Genomic DNA, 19,866 nt, shown 5'->3' with positions numbered 1-19,866 from the left:
TTTCATATCATGATCTTTGACCTTGAACTTGGAGTTTGACCTACTTTCAGGAAACAACCTATTGAATATATCTGGTATTATTTTAGGTAGGTTTTCATAATCTGTACATATGTAGGTCTAGATTCTTTATGGCAAGACTTTGTGCACAAGGGATCCTTTGAAATGACAAGAGAATACAAACCATAACCAAGGTCATATGACTCCTGTATGGAGCGCCAAATTAACATAAACTCAAATAATTGAAGATATCTTCAATTATTTGAAGATATCATCAATTCAATTATTGCTCTCTTTAATTGAATTAATGTGCGCATTAAATCAATTATTGCTCTCATCAAATGAATTAATGCGCGCTTCAATTCAATTATTGCTCTCATCAATTGAATTAATGCGGGCATCAATTGAATTAATGCGGGCATCAATTGAATTAATGAGAGCAATAATTGATTTAATGCGCGCATTAATTCAATTATTGCTCTCTTCAATTTAATTGATGCGCGCATTAATTCAACTAATGAGAGCAATAATAGATTTGATGCGCGCATTAATTCAATTATTGCTCTCTTCAATTTATTTCATGAGAGCATCAATTTAGTAAAAATATTGCTCGCAATAATTAATTTAGAGCTCGGTATAAATAATTTGATGATCTCTTTAATTCAATTGAAGATATCTTTAAATCACTTACAATGCTTTTGTATGAGGAATTAATGCGCGCATCAATTCTTTTAAAGAGAGCAACAATTCAATTAAAGATATCATTAATTCTATTGTGAATATGTTGAATTGAAGATATCTTTAATTATATAGTTGCTCTCTCTAAAAGAATTATTGCTCTCTTCAAATGAATTAAAGATATCATTAATTCAATTGAAGAGAGCAATAATTGAATTAATGCGCGCATTACATCAATTATTGCTCTCATCAAATGAATTAATGCGCACATCAATTCAATTATCGCTCTCATCAATTGAATTAATGCGCGCAGTATATCAATTATTGCTCTCTTCAATTGAATTGTAGCGCGCATCAATTCAATTGTTGATATCCTTAATTCATTTGAAGAGATCATTAATTCAATTAAAGCACGCATCAATTCAGCTGAAGAATTAATGCTATCATCAATTCAATTAATGCGCGCAATAATTCAGAATTGAAGATATCATTAATTATTTGAAGAGATCTTTTATTCAATTGTTGCGCGCATCAAATGAATTGATGATATCTTCAAATAATTGAAGATATCTTCAATTATTTGAGTTTATGTTAATTTGGCGCTCCATACTCCTGTGACTTTAACCTTGATGATAAAAACACATACTACTTTAAAACCGGGACCGATAGAGACATGAAATCTTCAGAAATGATTAAAGGGTGTTGTGACCTACCAAGTAGTATATTCAGTTACCTTGATCGTTAAACCCGTATCATTTTAGAACCGGGAGGGATAAAGACATGGGACCTTTAGAAACGATCAAAGTATATTGTGACCTACAAACTAGTATCAAGGCCAAGTGACTGCAGCCTTCACCTCTTACCTTGAACATAAAACTTTAAAACCTGGTCTGATAGGGACATGGGATCTTCAGAAATGATGAGAGGATGATGGAATCTACAAATTAGTTTCAATGTCAATAATTTCTGCGCATCAATTTCATTGATGATATAATTAATTCAGTTGAAGAGGACAATAATTCAATTATTGCGTGCATTGATTGAATTATGTGCATTAATTGAATCGATGCGCACAATATTCAACTGAAGAAAACAGCAGTTCAATTACTGTGTGCATTAATTGAATTGCTGTCTTCAACTAGGTGAGTCATGGCACATATCATACCAGCAGAATAGTTATCAATAATTCAATCAAAATGTGCAATAATTTAGATTTGAAGATAGCATTAATCATCTGAAGAGACCTTTGATTGAATTGGTGCGTGCATCAAATGAGTTGATGATGTCTTCAAATAATCAAAGATATTTAGTGAAATTAAAGGTAGTTTCACAAATGATAAAACTCTTTTAAAATTGTAAAACATATACATATTGCTATTATTGGAGAGGGCAGTTATATGACAGTTGCACCCTCATTCATTTAAGAAGAGAGGGGCCAGATGAATTAAGTGGTGTTCCTCACTTAAATAATTGGCGGGCACAAGTTAAATTAAGTGGCGACCACCAGATGAATCAAGAGGTGACTGCCAGATTAATGAAGTGGCGGCCACCAGTTAAATCAGGTGATGACCTCTAGTTAAATAAGTGGCAGCCACCAGGTAAATTAAATGGCAGGTGCCATATACATGACTACTGCCAGTTATTTTATGTAGCAGCCACCAGATAATAAGCGGTGGTCACCAGTTAAATCAAGTGGTGAATGTCACATAGAGTAAGTGGTGGCTGCATGCCAGTTAATTAATATCAATTCTATACCCTTGCACCTACTGGTTTCCCTACCAAATTACAGTAGTAATAACAAGAGGCCCACGGGCCACAATGCTCACCTGAGTCACCTTGGCTCTGTCATTATTCAGCTGTTGTGGTTTTAATGATTTTTTTTTGGCAATCTTTTATTCCCATGAAAAAATTTGACCCCATACTGTGACCCCAAAGGATCACAACATAACTGAAAATGAATTCACATAACACAGAGATGCCTCAACACCAATATGACTAACATGATCTTGCTGTTCTGGATAAGATAAAATTACAAGGCCATAGATCATGGTATGTATTTTAAGACCTTGCCTTATGAAAACTACATACAGAATATGAAAGCTTCATCTTAAATAGTTCAGGAGACATTGAATAGGTATGTTTTTGAAAATTAAAAGTATGTCAAACTTCCAAGGTTAAGGTCACAGGGTCAAACACCAAAGTATATCAAGGTCTTGCATGATAAAGAATCTATATACAATATATAAAAGCTTTACCTTAAATAGTTTAGGAGATATTGATTAGGTCAGGTTTTTAAAGAAAGTAGGTCAAGGACGCAAGATCATATATGATTATATCACAAGGTCTTGTCATAAAAAAATCTACCTGTATATACAAAATATGAAAACCCCACCTAAAATACTTCTGAAGATATTTAACTAGTTACGATTTCTTAAAAATAGCTCAAATTTCAAGGTCACGAGGTCAAAGGTCAAAATATCAAATAAAGGGTAATAAGAAATCAATATACAAAATATGATCGATCGAAAGATTTACCTTGAACAGTTCAAGAGATATTGAATAGTTTAGAGATTTAAAAGTCAGTCAAATTTCACAAAATAAATAAGGTCTTGCCATAAAGAACCTCTACACAAAACATGAAAGCCCTACCTTAAATAGTTCAAGAGAAATTGAATAAGTCATTTTTTTTAAAAAAGTAAGTCAAACTCCAAGGTGAAAAGATCAAACATCATTGTGTACAAAGTCTTGCCATAAAGAATCTTAAGATCTACATATATATACAAAATATGAAAACCCCACCTAAAATAGTACCAGGTATATTCAATAGGTTATGTTTCTTGAAAGTAGGTCAAACTCAAAGTTCAAGGTCAAAGATCATGTTATGAAATGAAAGGTATTGCTATATGAAATATATATACAAGACATAAAAGATCTGTCTTAAATAGTTCAGGACATATTGTATACGTAAGATTTTTATTGAAAATAGTTCAAACTTACAGGTCAAGGTCTCAAGATCACACACACCATTGCATCGCATGAAAGTTATTTCCATAAAGAATACATATACAAAAATTTGAAAGTCCTAGCTTATATAGTTCAAGAGATATTTTCAAAGATTTTTCCTATATATATCAGCATCTTCACCTTTCATATAACACTTTGATCCCTTACTGGGCCCCAACCTATCCCAAAAAACCATGAATTGCACAAACTTGTCTCTACCAGATATGCAACTATGTTAGGAAGCTTTCATGTAAATTAGAACTTTTCTGGACCAGTGGTTCTTGAGAAAAAGATTTTTAAATGACCCTACCCTATTTTTGTGATTACCTCCCCCTGTAGAAAGGCATTGCCCTTCATTTTAACAAACTTGAATCCCCTTCACCTGAGGATGCATTTTGCCAAGTTTAGCTGAAATTGACCCTGTGTTCCGGAGAAAGAGCCAAAAAATGTGAAAAGTTTACAGATAGATGGACAACTGACAATGGGTGATTAGAAAAGCTCACCTGAGCTTTCAGCTGAAGACTGGATTTCTCGAAAAAATCTTAAGTTTGAGTTTTCTTTTATTCGAGCAGTCAAAATCTGAGCAAAATCTCAGACTTAAGGAGGTACATGTATACTCTACATTGTCATAATGGCCGACTTTCTTTTAAAACATGGATGAATATATAAATATCAGCAATATTTGTCAGCAGGGTTTTAAATTTTTTTTGAGATTGATTTCTACTAAAACTGCATTTTTTGACTAAATAAAGTAAATTTGAAAGTTTTCAATTTCAAATTATTGTTGTAAATATCCTCCACTTTTCATCCATATCAAATTTCTCTGGTGTAGCATACCTCCATAAGTCCAAGTTTTGACTGATTTTCATATGCGAAATCCAGGCCAGGTGAGCTAAAAAGGCTGAGTTCATTTTGGATCTCATTATCCCACTGTTGATATGATCGCCAGTCTTATTAATCATATCTAAAGATACAAAAGATTTAACAACCTCTTTATAGGATTTTGACATGTGAATTAGTCTACAGCTTAAGTACTCCTCCTTCAACTATGTCAATATAAAGGGTATAATTTGATCAACTTGAAATCTTCAAAACCTTAAGAAACAACTAATTTCTTAATAAATTTTCATTAAACTTAATATTAAATCAAATATTAAATACACAGAGACACATTAATTAACACTAGCTGCTAAATGTAACATTGGTTAGTCTTGCAAATTAATGTCTCCTCACAAGATTATTGATTACATGCACATATTCAAAATAATTATAATGTAGAGTACATGTATATATATTTTGACAAATGTCTTTTGAAAAGATAAGAAACATATCAATTTTACATTAATTTATTGTGTAAAATAATAATTTTCAATAACAAACATGAATAAGTGAAAAATAACAAACACAAAATAATGCATCTTTCCAAGTGCAGTAATAGTCACGGGATTATATATCTTAATTTGTACATCAGACACTCTCTATACATTTATAAAGAATTAAAAAAATATATAAAAAAAAAAAAAAAATGAAAAAAGATCACTAACGCTCTTCAATTTCTATCAACAAATTGCTACATCTAACTACACATTCTCAATCAGGTAGTATGTTGTTTTACACAAATATTGCATATTTGGTTGAACTATCTTACTCAACAACAAAGGTTGAAAACCGTACAGGAGTTAACAGTTAAGTTGGTTGGAGGTTGGAAGTCCCCATGATTTAGTTTGGGAAGTCTCTGTATCCAGTCTGGAGTTTCGTAATTCTATATCTAGCTTCTAATGAACTGTATCTATAGCTTCTAAATTATGCATGAAGAAGTATTACATTGGACTTTGATATTATCACCAAAGTTTAGCTTTGCTCTCAACTTTGTGTCTAAGGGTGTTGATGAAATCACCCAAATCTTCTTTAATTGTGAAACTAAATTAAAGTTATACAACTGTGAGGTACAAGTACTTACTACATGACCAGGCATGTCTCCACAAACCTTCTGCTTCACTAAAATACTGTTTCAACTTCAACAGCCATTCATTAGAAACAATAACCAACAATTTTTTACAAGCTGATGCAGAAAACATTACATTTTAAAATCCACAACATGTCATACGAGTTGCAGTGGCCAATATCAAACGAAGTACAGTATACACACTACATCTGGTACTGGTCAAGCACTGACCAGACAGAGGACAGTACACACTACAGTGTAAACCATTTTCGGGTATGTTCTTTTGCCTGTCGAATTAGTTTTTGCATCGAAGTTCAAATGAAGATTTTGATTTTTCTCAAAACTCCTAAATTTATGCACTAAACTGTAGGTAAAATGTGAGAAAAATAATCCTTTATTACTTACTCGGGTGGGATAGGGAAATTCCACCTCTGGAACAAGATTCGCTGTCTAGAATTCGGCAAAGCCTCGTCCTAGACTGCAAATCTTGTCCCCTCGGTGGAATTTCCCTATCCCACACTCGTACTAATGAAGGATTCTATTAATCTATTAATCTTGGGCAATAATAGTTTCTAATATGAATTCAAATTAATATGTACGAAATTTGGTACAAAGTCAAAATAGGAATATATCCTCAAAAACAAAATTATCAATTCCTTCAAGCAAAGGTTTAAAAGCAAACAGACATCACTTTATATAATTATACGAGGAGTTCCAACTTGATATGCATTTATGCAATGCAAACTGATGAAAATCAGATCCTCTGATCTGCTCATACAGATCACTACACATGGATCAGATCTACACGAGAAGATCAAAGGATCTGATTTTCATTAGATTGTTTTGCACTCAATCTGATATGTGATATGTCTGATAGGAATTGTGTGATTCTGTGATTATCGTAACATCCCACAACTAATTTACTACAAAGTTTATGATAAATCTATTTCTGCAACTGTATCCTATAAAAGTATTTAATTAACTTATTCAAGACATTCATTTCATTAATTAAATACTTTCATAATTACTAGTATTCATTTCACACAAGACCTGTTATAACTAGGACACATTGCGTCTCAAACTATAATAACTGACAAGTTCTGGGTTTTTTTTTTGTATTTGAGAAATGTCTTCCAGTTCTCCATGAAATACGTGACGGTGTGAAGTTGTACATGATCCATGAAATACGTGGCGGTGTGAAGTTGTACATGATCCATGAAATACGTGGTGGTGTGAAGTTGTATGCGATCATGTAATATGTACTGGTGTGAAGTTGTATGTGATCATGTAATATGTGCTGGTGTGAAGAGGTGCAAAGTATATCATCTCATATACTGTCAAAAACTGGAAGACATTTCTAAATTTATATTTTAATCATTTCAAATGCAGTGGTTGACCTACATATAGATTATAGGTCAAATGTATACATTTCAAGAATTGAAATCTTCAGTTTCAGATAGTAAGAATGTTGTGGGGAAAAACGAAGTGAATGTAAATATTTTGTTTTACGTGAATATTTCACTAATGTAGAGACACCACAAGATCTTTATGTCTATTGGTCTAAGCATGGCACTTACTAGCAGTGAGGGTTTTTTTTATCGTGTCAATGTTTACTGTAACACAGGATCTCAGTTTCTAAGCTAGGGCCTCTGACTTTTGCTACTAATGCTGGATGCTTGACAAAGGAACAGTTACTAACTTTGTTACACGTCTTGGGTTTGACACGGGATTGAGAACCTGGGGGACCCCCCCCCCCTCCCCCCCACCCGGTTGTTAAGTGAGTGCCCTAACCTAAGGCTTCCATCACCAGTTACTCTCATTTTTACATTTATTGACAAAAAACAAACATCTTTGTCTTTCTCCATACATATTAATTGACAAGTTATAAAATATGTTAGGGACTGAAAACTTATTGACATAGATTTAGTAAAGGGACTAATAAGATCTAAAAAAAACTATGCATGATAACTGCCTATCTGGGCCAGGCCTGTAGAACTCAAAATTTTAAAGCTCTCAATTAACAAAGACAAATTGAATCTTCATCATTTCATAAAATAGATTACTTCCAATACAGTTTCACACAATTCTTCTCTGATACTTACACTTATTTGGAATACATTACATCAAAAATGATCCCATTTCTCAATTTTACAGAAATTCATTTAAAATGCAAATTTTTGGTGAACATGTTTCTTTCAAGAAACACTGCAGCTTTGGATAAACAAAATTTTACTACCACATACATGTACAGAGAAGATAAATCCAAGGTATAGAATGAAGTTTCTCCATGCCACTGCTAAATGTTTTCTAAAGTAAAAACCGTGTGAAAAATTAGCAATTCCATGTCAAAATACTGAAAATAGTGACAGGATGTCATAATTCTGATTCTATATCAATCTGATCAAATTGAAGATGACACACTGAGTTGCATTCATGATTCTGCACAAAATACATTTAAGTTTGAAATAAAAGTAAAAAATTTGATTTTGGTGACATCGATATTGTCCTTTACCTCAACAAAAAACCTAACAGTATAAAAGCTTATGTTTGTTGCAATATAATTTCTACTATTTTCACAGTAGATAAAAACAATGGAAAAAACTATAACAGTATAAAAGCTTATGTTTGTTGCAATATAATTTCTACTATTTTCACTGTAGATAAAAACAATGAAATCAAAACTGCGGTGAATGTTCCGTAGCCATAACATTTTTAAGAAATAAATTTCATTTTTGATAATACACGAGGGTGTGAACTGTGATGCTTCACGCTGGCATGCTTCATGTTGCAGTTCATACCCTCATGTATGTTCAAAAATGAAGTTTATTTCTTCTATTTACATCCTACTTCCATTTCTGTTGGAATTCACAGCCATTGAAATAGATGTACATGTATCATATTTATCAAGATTCATGTGTGCATTGTTCACAACTGGGTCACATTCATGAGGAAATGGCTATCATGACAATAGGTAAAGAAGGCAAAACATTGGAATGTACTAATATCAAAGAATGGATATAAAAACTGTCGATTTCAAAGTGTGTGAAAACAGATTTCAACAAGAATAAAGTGTGAAAATAACCAGGAGTGAATTCCAAGCTGTACACAATATCCATTGCTATCAGATGGCTAATTATTGATCTAAGTGGCTTTAATATTGTTTTCTTGGCAGCTTGTAAATCAAAGAATTGACACATTGCCCAAAATTTCTTGTATAGAGTAACAGGGCAAATTTTGGCTTGAGAAATCATAAAATACAAGCATGCTCAAACTCCATTTTCACACTTATATGTGCATGTAGTAGCATCATTTTACATAAAATACCATATTCAAAACAGCTGGCAATTAATAAAACATGCTTGTATTTAATGTTCCAACAGTTTTTAAAAGGGAAAATTATTCAACTGATCAAATCACATTAATTCCAGTTATCATACACACATTCATATAATGAAAACTCCATCGGTAATTTAAAAGAAAAGTGATGCATAAAAATTATGGGAGGTCTGGAGTAACAATTTTAATAGGGCATAATTTTTTAAAAATAGATGTATAGTTCCATAATTACAAACAAATCTACACTTAAAATTGTGATGTTGTACACATCTACTACAATGATGACATACGACAAATTGTAATAGCAGATACTTGACTAGTCTTTGACTCGTAGAACTAAATATGAATGATTTTCAAATTAAGTCTAGTTATGCGAAGTAAGATAAAAATAAACTTTAAAGAATGGTCCTTATTTCTTCAAAGAAAAATACAAGCATGCAGATTTACACTTAACAATTTACAACCTACACAACTATACAAACAGATGCACACATACAGTCTACTGGATTTTCCTGGAGCTTTCATTATAATTCTTATCAAAATTAACCTTTAACACTTTATGGACACCTTTCATCATTCTGTAAAACCAAAAAAAATTGATGACATCTAGAACTATACATGTTACAATAAGGACCATCTGCACGTGTCCTGTACGTATAAATGCCTCTGTTCCGTACACCTCGTACACTTTCATCCAATAAAATGGCATCACAACAATACGAACAATGAAGAAGGACAGTGTCATTAAAATTCCATTACAAAATCCCAAAAGATCTGTTTTCTTTATTCCAAGCATGTCGAAAAAGTACCTGTAGGGAAATACAGAATGTAACAGTGTCAGATATACAGAATGTAACAGTGTCAGATATACAGAATGTAACAGTGTCAGACACACAGAATGTAACAGTGTCAGACATACAGAATGTAACAGTGTCAGACATACAGAATGTAACAGTGTCAGATATACAGAATGTAACAGTGTCAGACACACAGAATGTAACAGTGTCAGACATACAGAATGTAACAGTGTCAGACATACAGAATGTAACAGTGTCAGACATACAGAATGTAACAGTGTCAGACACACAGAATGTAACAGTGTCAGATATACAGAATGCAACAGTGTCAGACATACAGAATGTAACAGTGTCAGATATACAGAATGTAACAGTGTCAGACACACAGAATGTAACAGTGTCAGACACACAGAATGTAACAGTGTCAGATATACAGAATGTAACAGTGTCAGACATACAGAATGTAACAGTGTCAGATATACAGAATGTAACAGTGTCAGATACACAGAATGTAACAGTGTCAGACACACAGAATGTAACAGTGTCAGACACACAGAATGTAACAGTGTCAGATATACAGAATGTAACAGTGTCAGACATACAGAATGTAACAGTGTCAGATATACAGAATGTAACAGTGTCAGATACACAGAATGTAACAGTGTCAGACATACAGAATGTAACAGTGTCAGACATACAGAATGTAACAGTGTCAGATATACAGAATGTAACAGTGTCAGACACACAGAATGTAACAGTGTCAGACATACAGAATGTAACAGTGTCAGACATACAGAATGTAACAGTGTCAGACATACAGAATGTAACAGTGTCAGACACACAGAATGTAACAGTGTCAGATATACAGAATGCAACAGTGTCAGACATACAGAATGTAACAGTGTCAGATATACAGAATGTAACAGTGTCAGACACACAGAATGTAACAGTGTCAGACACACAGAATGTAACAGTGTCAGATATACAGAATGTAACAGTGTCAGACATACAGAATGTAACAGTGTCAGATATACAGAATGTAACAGTGTCAGATACACAGAATGTAACAGTGTCAGACACACAGAATGTAACAGTGTCAGACACACAGAATGTAACAGTGTCAGATATACAGAATGTAACAGTGTCAGACATACAGAATGTAACAGTGTCAGATATACAGAATGTAACAGTGTCAGATACACAGAATGTAACAGTGTCAGACATACAGAATGTAACAGTGTCAGACATACAGAATGTAACAGTGTCAGACATACAGAATGTAACAGTGTCAGATACACAGAATGTAACAGTGTCAGATACACAGAATGTAACAGTGTCAGATATACAGAATGTAACAGTGTCAGACATACAGAATGTAACAGTGTCAGACATACAGAATGTAACAGTGTCAGACATACAGAATGTAACAGTGTCAGACATACAGAATGTAACAGTGTCAGATACACAGAATGTAACAGTGTCAGATATACAGAATGTAACAGTGTCAGACACACAGAATGTAACAGTGTCAGACACACAGAATGTAACAGTGTCAGATACACAGAATGTAACAGTGTCAGATATACAGAATGTAACAGTGTCAGACATACAGAATGTAACAGTGTCAGATATACAGAATGTAACAGTGTCAGACACACAGAATGTAACAGTGTCAGACACACAGAATGTAACAGTGTCAGACATACAGAATGTAACAGTGTCAGACACACGGAATGTAACAGTGTCAGATATACAGAATGTAACAGTGTCAGACACACAGAATGTAACAGTGTCAGACATACAGAATGTAACAGTGTCAGATACACAGAATGTAACAGTGTCAGATACACAGAATGTAACAGTGTCAGATATACAGAATGTAACAGTGTCAGACACACAGAATGTAACAGTGTCAGACATACAGAATGTAACAGTGTCAGATACACAGAATGTAACAGTGTCAGATACACAGAATGTAACAGTGTCAGATATACAGAATGTAACAGTGTCAGACACACAGAATGTAACAGTGTCAGATATACAGAATGTAACAGTGTCAGATATACAGAATGTAACAGTGTCAGACACACAGAATGTAACAGTGTCAGACACACAGAATGTAACAGTGTCAGACACACAGAATTTAACAGTGTCAGACATACAGAATGTAACAGTGTCAGATACACAGAATGTAACAGTGTCAGATATACAGAATGTAACAGTGTCAGACACACAGAATGTAACAGTGTCAGATATACAGAATGTAACAGTGTCAGACATACAGAATGTAACAGTGTCAGACACACAGAATGTAACAGTGTCAGACACACAGAATGTAACAGTGTCAGACACACAGAATGTAACAGTGTCAGACATACAGAATGTAACATTGTCAGATATACAGAATGTAACAGTGTCAGATATACAGAATGTAACAGTGTCAGACACACAGAATGTAACAGTGTCAGACACACAGAATGTAACAGTGTCAGATACACAGAATGTAACAGTGTCAGACATACAGAATGTAACAGTGTCAGACACACAGAATGTAACAGTGTCAGACACACAGAATGTAACAGTGTCAGATATACAGAATGTAACAGTGTCAGATATACAGAATGTAACAGTGTCAGATACATAGAATGTAACAGTGTCAGATACACAGAATGTAACAGTGTCAGACATACAGAATGTAACAGTGTCAGACACACAGAATGTAACAGTGTCAGATATAAAGAATGTAACAGTGTCAGATATACAGACTGTAACAGTGTCAGACACACAGAATGTAACAGTGTCAGACATACAGAATGTAACAGTGTCAGATATACAGAATGTAAAAGTGTCAGACACACAGAATGTAACAGTGTCAGACATACAGAATGTAACAGTGTCAGATATACAGAATGTAACAGTGTCAGATATACAGAATGTAACAGTGTCAGACACACAGAATGTAACAGTGTCAGATATACAGAATGTAAAAGTGTCAGACACACAGAATGTAACAGTGTCAGACATACAGAATGTAACAGTGTCAGATATACAGAATGTAACAGTGTCAGATACACAGAATGTAACAGTGTCAGACACACAGAATGTAACAGTGTCAGACACACAGAATGTAACAGTGTCAGATATACAGAATGTAACAGTGTCAGACATACAGAATGTAACAGTGTCAGACACACAGAATGTAACAGTGTCAGATACACAGAATGTAACAGTGTCAGATATACAGAATGTAACAGTGTCAGATATACAGAATGTAACAGTGTCAGACACACAGAATGTAACAGTGTCAGACAGTGAAGTGGGACATAAACATGTTGGCATATATGTCCTTTGTATTTGTAGTATGAATGGCTTTTATAGAATAAATAAAAACAGATATAGATTTAATACTAGAGCTGTCTTAACGGGATTAATACATCCTGCAGGGCACATTGGATGGTGGGAAATAGTGAAATTGTGCTCAATAAATGGTTTTTATAATATACTCTGAACAATGACAACGTGAATCTATGTCCCCTGATTGTAAATGAAAATAATTCCCACGCTGATTTAACTTACAACTTGAACAAGAAGAATTTATGAAACACTGATGCCCACGTATGGCAACAAAGTAATTCTGGTAGCCAAAGAAAGGTCTTGTCACAAGGAATACACACATGAAATATGAAAGCCTTATCACTAACCAAATGTTATGGCCAAGGTTAAAGTTTTAAAACGTAGGTCAAACAGCAGGTCAAGGCCACTAATCTCAAACAGTTTGGTACCAAAAGAAAGGTCTTGTTACAAGGAATACACAAATAGAATATGAAAGCCCACTATTCGTTCAAAAGTTACGGCCAAGGTTAACTTTCAAAAGTAGGTCAAACTCCAAGGTCTAAAGGTAAAAAATTTTGCTACCTAAAGAAAGGTCTTGTTACAAGGATTACACATGTGAAATATAAAGAACTATCACCCTCTATTTGAAACTTATGGCCAAGGTTAAAGAGACAAACAGACTAACAGGCAGATAGTCCAAAAACTACAAAGTTGATAAAATCTCTGATTATAGGGGCATAAAAACAGGGTGACTTCCAGTTTATTTTTGTTTTTCATCTCATCAATTTCATAAAGATAAATTTCTGGTATGTAAGTTTTCATTAACTACTTCAACAAGTTGATTTCAATGTGAATTGGCATGTTAAACTATTATTATACTTTTCCTCTTAAAAGTAAACAGTCACAGGTGGTAAGGAAGGATTGGGAGGGCAAAACTATATAATACCTTATATAAATTGTGACCTTGACCTTTCACCTCAAATCAATAGAAGTCTTCTGTTATAGAGGTTCATCACCTTAAGTGCCATTAAACAAGCTTGGAGAAAATGAAAGTTATCATCTGGAAACCATTTTATTTACTATAGGAATATATGACCTTGGTCTTTGACCTTTTGGTCTCAAAATTACTAGGGTCTTCTTCAAGCCATAAGGAGTTTTAATGCATGAAATTTCATTGCAAGAACTTGAGGACTTTTAGTCTGGAAACAAAGTGTGACAGACGGAACGACGGACAGGGTGATTCCAGTATACCCCCTACACAAAGATCTAAATATCATTACCAAGACAGCTAGTTGATATTTCATAAGTATGAAAATTGTCAATACTCTTCTCACCTTTTTTTATACAAACACCAAGGAAATTCACATTGTATATACACATAATCATGACACAGTAGGTAAGTATTTTCTATTTATTAGAATTAAACAACTAATATGACTATACCTGTTGTTTACAAAGGGTGTGGAAATTTCGGCCAGCAGTCGATAATTGGCAAAATAGGGCATTACTCCATACACCTAAAATATCAATGTCTGACATGAACTGGAAAGTTGGGCAAGGGTATTGGAAATACATCTAATTAGGTCAAATATTCAGATCAATTCATTAGAGAGCCTCACCATGACAAAATAGTAAGCATAGATTGAAGCTGCATGGTGGAAAAAAAAGAAAATTTCTCCCATTTCCTTGTAGTAAATGGCCATTATTACTGCATCTACAATAAAATTAACATTGCTTTAATCAGTGGTGTACCTAAATATCTCAAGCAATATCCCACTTTGGAGCATTTAGTAAATATCATTTCTTGGTTTTCACCTCTTTATTGACACTAAAGCACTGCATATATGTTTTTAGTATTAGCCATAAACATGAATATACATATACATGTGTTCAAATAATATACATTTCCTACATATAAAAATTACATTATTTCTTGTTTCTCATTGATAATGAGTCTTCTTTTATACATTATTTGAATTATGAATAATGCATGGCTGCAATTTTATCAAACTCTTGTCTTATACTCCTGCAAATTTTAACAATTTTTTCAGCATTTCACAGGTAAGTGCTAGATCTAAGAGACAAATCATTTTTGTGCCAAACATGGCTCATATGAAGACCCATATACCAGCATAGTGTGCATTGTACTATTGAAAGAATTAAATGCAGTCTACAGCGTGATTATATACATAACTTACATGTAACTCTCCTGCAGAACACTAGATCAAAACTACAAAACAATGCACTATATGTTGAGTATGCATACTTCAGTCTATGTGGGGTAGAGGTATGAACAAGGTCTGACATTATATGATAAACAATAATTCAAATCCTCCATCAAAACCAAACCTGAACTTGGTAACCCACATGGACCATGAATGATGATTTACCATCCACAAATTTCAGATCCCTTGAAATTCACCTGCTAAAGAGGTATAGCGCATTTGCTGACAATACAGCCGACTCAGAAATCTAAATGGAAAACACCGGTTTCCAATAATAGACTGGCGTGTTATATTTAAATACAAGGCCAACGTTTTTGATGTTTCGTTAACCACGATAAATAACTGCCGCAGTTTAGCATTACTGACATTTATATGAGTCGTTCTTTACTTAATAAACCATTTTCCTATTTGGAATGATGAACAGTACAATATTTTTATAGACCTGTGCAACAACCCTTTTACATATGGCATTACTTAACTCACTGTTCTGACATGACTACAGCGCCTTTAATAGATGTCATCAATTCATTTGCCTTTGGTTGATAATTCGAGTGTTTATCTTTGCCTAAATATCATATAACAGTTGATACATGAGTTTTCATATTTTCTTTTGAGAAGTCAAACTGTATAACAGTTCTTTTCCTCCCTTGACCTATTTTTACTTATTACATGCTGTGCATTTGTGTCCTTTTTCTTGTAGTATTTGTTTAGCTTTTCATCAGCCACATTACAGTTTGAAATTCCTATGCGCACAGGAACATGTTAGTGTAAACAAGCGGAACTACAATGATCTCGGAGAATAAATTCCCTTTTTTTAAGTCGTAACTTACAAATATTGGAAGTTATGATGAAAATGACTAATATTTGTTATAATATATGTATCACATTTAAAACACCCCCACCCCCTTCAAGAAAACGACCCCAAAAGAAATGAAAAGCAAAAAAAAAAATTAAAAATTATAGATTGGAAAATTATTGGACTTGAACTCAGAATGTATGGTTTAAGTGTAAGATTACCGAGTACCTAAACCACTAGGCCACCCAGGCATGTGAGTTTAAAGGTTTAACATTTGACAGGCTGCTAAATCTCAAGGTAAATTTTGAGAACGATTTTTTCATATTTTATCCATTTTCAACAAGAGGGCCACCTTAAACCAAATTTCCTCAAACGGACTTATATACAGTCATAATCAAGTAAAACAATTTCAGTGTTTTATTTCTGGTTTAAGGTGGCCTTTTGCAACAGTTTGCAATTTTTTATGCCCATTACGTTGCATCTACTATATACTCTATATAATCACGGTGATGTTTATGCTTATCAAATAAAGATACTATCAACATATAGATATCTTTATTAAGTAATTTGGGTAAACACAAGTATAAACTGACATTGTATAGCAGAATATTTGTAAAAAATGATATTCAAGAAAAAAGGTATTTATGTAGGCGAAATTGCATACCAAGTGCGCTATACCTCTTTTTCTCTCAACCATAACAATTAAACCCCATGAAAAGAGTAAAATTGAGGGTACTGTATTCATTCAGTATGCAATACAAATCTGAATGTATTTGCACATAAAGCTGAAAGTTGTGAGTTTATTACATACCAGACAACATGTACCCTGCCACAACAGCACACTCCATTCTCACAATCGGACTGTCGTGCCTACAACACACATGCTGATAATGACATAACATAGTATACTTATACTTTCTCAATTTAAACTAATGCGCAGGAAAAATAAATTCTAAAGTTTATATATACCCAGTAAACAAAGTACATATACTTATATTCCAAGAATTATAATTACCACACAGGATCTGAATTCAATTCATGATCATACAGAAAAGCATACAGGCACATTGAACTAACTATCACTGCATGAGCACTGGAGTTCACTCTGAAAAGAAAAGAGATGTATTTGTCAGTCACGATGCTACAACTGTGGCAAAATTTTCTTTCCTAGTCAATAAAGGCTTGTTCACTGTCAATGTTTTCCTATCTACTCTGAAGCACACCTGCCACCATACAGTGTGAACTTGTAATTCTGCTACATATCAAGCAGTGCTCTATTTTCTCTGCTTTGGCAGATGAAAACCAACCAAACAAAATAATGCCCCCTGTCACAATCCCCCCCCCCCCCCAGACTTTCTAGAATCTAGTATATAGCATATACAGATGACTCTTGATTACCAAAAATTCAAGGGACCCTGATAAAACTTTGAATGATCGAGAGTTTTAGAGATCGAAGGTTGTGTCAAATCCAGAAATTAAAGGTTTCAGATATTATAGCAACTGGAGTACACATTTACAACATCCTGGCACCGTTTTGTTTATTATAGGAGTGCATATTTACAACAATCCTGGCACTGTTTTGACATGTTGTCCTTCATATTTGATTAAAGTTTATGTGTTTACATGTACATAATGTATTTGCTCTTTTCTCATGCTAAGATAGACATACACGTGTATTTACAAGACAAATTTCTTGTACATATAAACAAAGTTTCACAGTCACCAACTATACACAGCACAATCGCCACAATTTAATGGCTAGGAATTCTGACAGAAATGAAAGTAAAATCTAAATATAAAAAAATAATGAATTACATTTTTGAAAATACATACGGATATGAACTGTGACACTTCAATCCAGCATGTTGGCTTGAAATGTCATGTTTCATACCCTCATGTATTTTCAACAAGAGTACCACAAACAGTACATAATATGCCCGTGAAAAGCTAATATAAGGTGTTTTTCTTACACCATGATTTGTAGAACTTAGCTTTAGGAAGTATCAACAATCATCAGGGTGTGGCATACTTTCTTTGCATAATAAAAAGAGACAAATGATGTACCCTCTATGTAATATTTTCACTTGGCATAGGGTATATGTGTACCAAGTTTGATGGTCCTAGCCTCAACAGTTTGTTCTGTATCCTGCTACTATGACCGTGACCTTGAAAACAATAGGCATCCATCACTTGGCATAAGGCGTATTTCTTTGCGTACCAAAGTTGAAGTCCTAGCCCGAACAGTTCGGTCTGTATACTGCCTACAAGGTTTTCATACTAAGAGATACTACGATCTTGACCTTTGACCTTAAAAATAATAGGCATCTTCCGCTTATCATGAAGATCAAATGTACTAAGTTGCAATATCTTGGAGCTTTTGGTTTGGTCTGTATCCTGCCTACAAGGTTTTCCTACTTAGTGGTACTGTGACCTTGACCTTGAAAAATAATAGGCATCTTCCTCTCATCATGGTGACCATATATACCTAGTTGTAATATCCTGGAGCTTACGGTTCCGTCTGCATCCTGTCTACAAGGTTTTCCTACCAAGTGATACTACCACTTTGACCTTTGACCTCTGATCTTGAAAAACAATAGACTTCTTCCTCTCATCATGATGATCAAATGTACTAAGTTGTAAAATCCTACAGCTTACGGTTCGGTCTGTATCATGCCCACAAGGTCCGCACAGACAGACGGATGACACCATGACGGGCATATAAAAATGAAATTTATTCCTTAAATCAAATCTGTATGGTTTATACATGCACTGCTGGGGGTAAAAACTGAGACAAATTGATAAATACATTGAAATCTGATTTGTTTGAAGCATACTGGAACATATTCTGGTAAGCATACATAGAAAAGTAGACAGTGTAAATTGACCTTAACCAAGCTTTGACCTAAATCTTTCAGTTCATTAAAGAAGTATCCATCATGTACAGTTCAAATGTTATGTTGAAGACAAACCAAAAACAATGACATAATCTTCAATTTTAGGAGCATAAATACTACACTGTAAGACAAATATATATATGCTGAACTACTAAAAATACATGCAATCAAATGTCTACATACTGTAAATGTATTACATTTGGCTGTGTATTCTATTTAGCTCCTTTGGCGGAACGCAGCTTCCGCTAAATCAAGTACATCTCTAAATGCCATCCATAAATCTAGATGTTTAAAGTAATTCAGGAATGCGCTAAATCAAATCTACGCTAACTTGTTGAAAAAGCGATTTCCCCCAAATATCGTACACGCCAAATATAATACGTTTACAGTAATTTACACTAAAAATAATTTTGCTTTATTTCCTTGCAATTTTTTGAGGAGTTACTTTCATATTTTCTCTGTAAAATTTAGTTTGTTGATTAATGATATTGAATATTTCATGCATGTATGTTACAGGGGGGAAATTTGCACTTCTGACACCAATTTCTTACTGTTCCCTACTCCCCTTTGATACAATATAGATAATGAATCATGGCACATCAGTACAAGTCATATTCATACCTCGTATCCCAGTCAATCTTGTTGGCAGCAGGTAAGCTGTTGTATTTGGTAAATATTTTCTTGGACAAGTTTGGATTGACAAACTTGAATAAGAATAAAAAGAAGAGAAAACTAATGCATGCTGCTGGTAGGTATTTACTGTCGAATTCCATGGACTGGACATTTGTCATGATTGACACTGAACATCACAATCCACCACCTAAACAAAGAAAAGCACAACTATCATAATGAACAATGACCT

At 33.9% G+C, this 19,866-nt stretch overlaps 1 protein-coding gene across 3 annotated transcripts in view; it reads right to left on the bottom strand.

Annotated features, from left to right (window-relative positions):
- Positions 1 to 19,866, bottom strand: part of LOC125669261 (intraflagellar transport protein 74 homolog) — a 50,110-nt gene that overhangs the window by 21,925 nt on the left and 8,319 nt on the right. The window contains exons 2-6 of one of the 3 annotated variants that reach the window (XM_056161614.1): positions 19,626 to 19,824; positions 17,126 to 17,215; positions 16,922 to 16,980; positions 14,709 to 14,803; positions 14,533 to 14,606 (exon numbers count right to left, since the gene is read on the bottom strand). In XM_056161614.1, the coding sequence (XP_056017589.1) occupies positions 14,533 to 14,606; positions 14,709 to 14,803; positions 16,922 to 16,980; positions 17,126 to 17,215; positions 19,626 to 19,795 (488 nt within the window). In that variant the 5' untranslated portion in view covers positions 19,796 to 19,824. Of the gene's footprint in view, positions 1 to 14,532; positions 14,607 to 14,708; positions 14,804 to 15,287; positions 15,320 to 16,921; positions 16,981 to 17,125; positions 17,216 to 19,625; positions 19,825 to 19,866 lie in introns of those variants that run through there. The other 2 variants (XM_056161615.1, XM_056161616.1) reach the window with 2 other exon arrangements.

Source organism: Ostrea edulis, chromosome 4 (genome assembly GCF_947568905.1).
Source record: "Ostrea edulis chromosome 4, xbOstEdul1.1, whole genome shotgun sequence".
NCBI classification, from domain to species: domain Eukaryota; kingdom Metazoa; phylum Mollusca; class Bivalvia; order Ostreida; family Ostreidae; genus Ostrea; species Ostrea edulis.
Note: the sequence above shows the minus strand (reverse complement) of the source record. Positions and strands in the feature narration are given on the sequence as shown.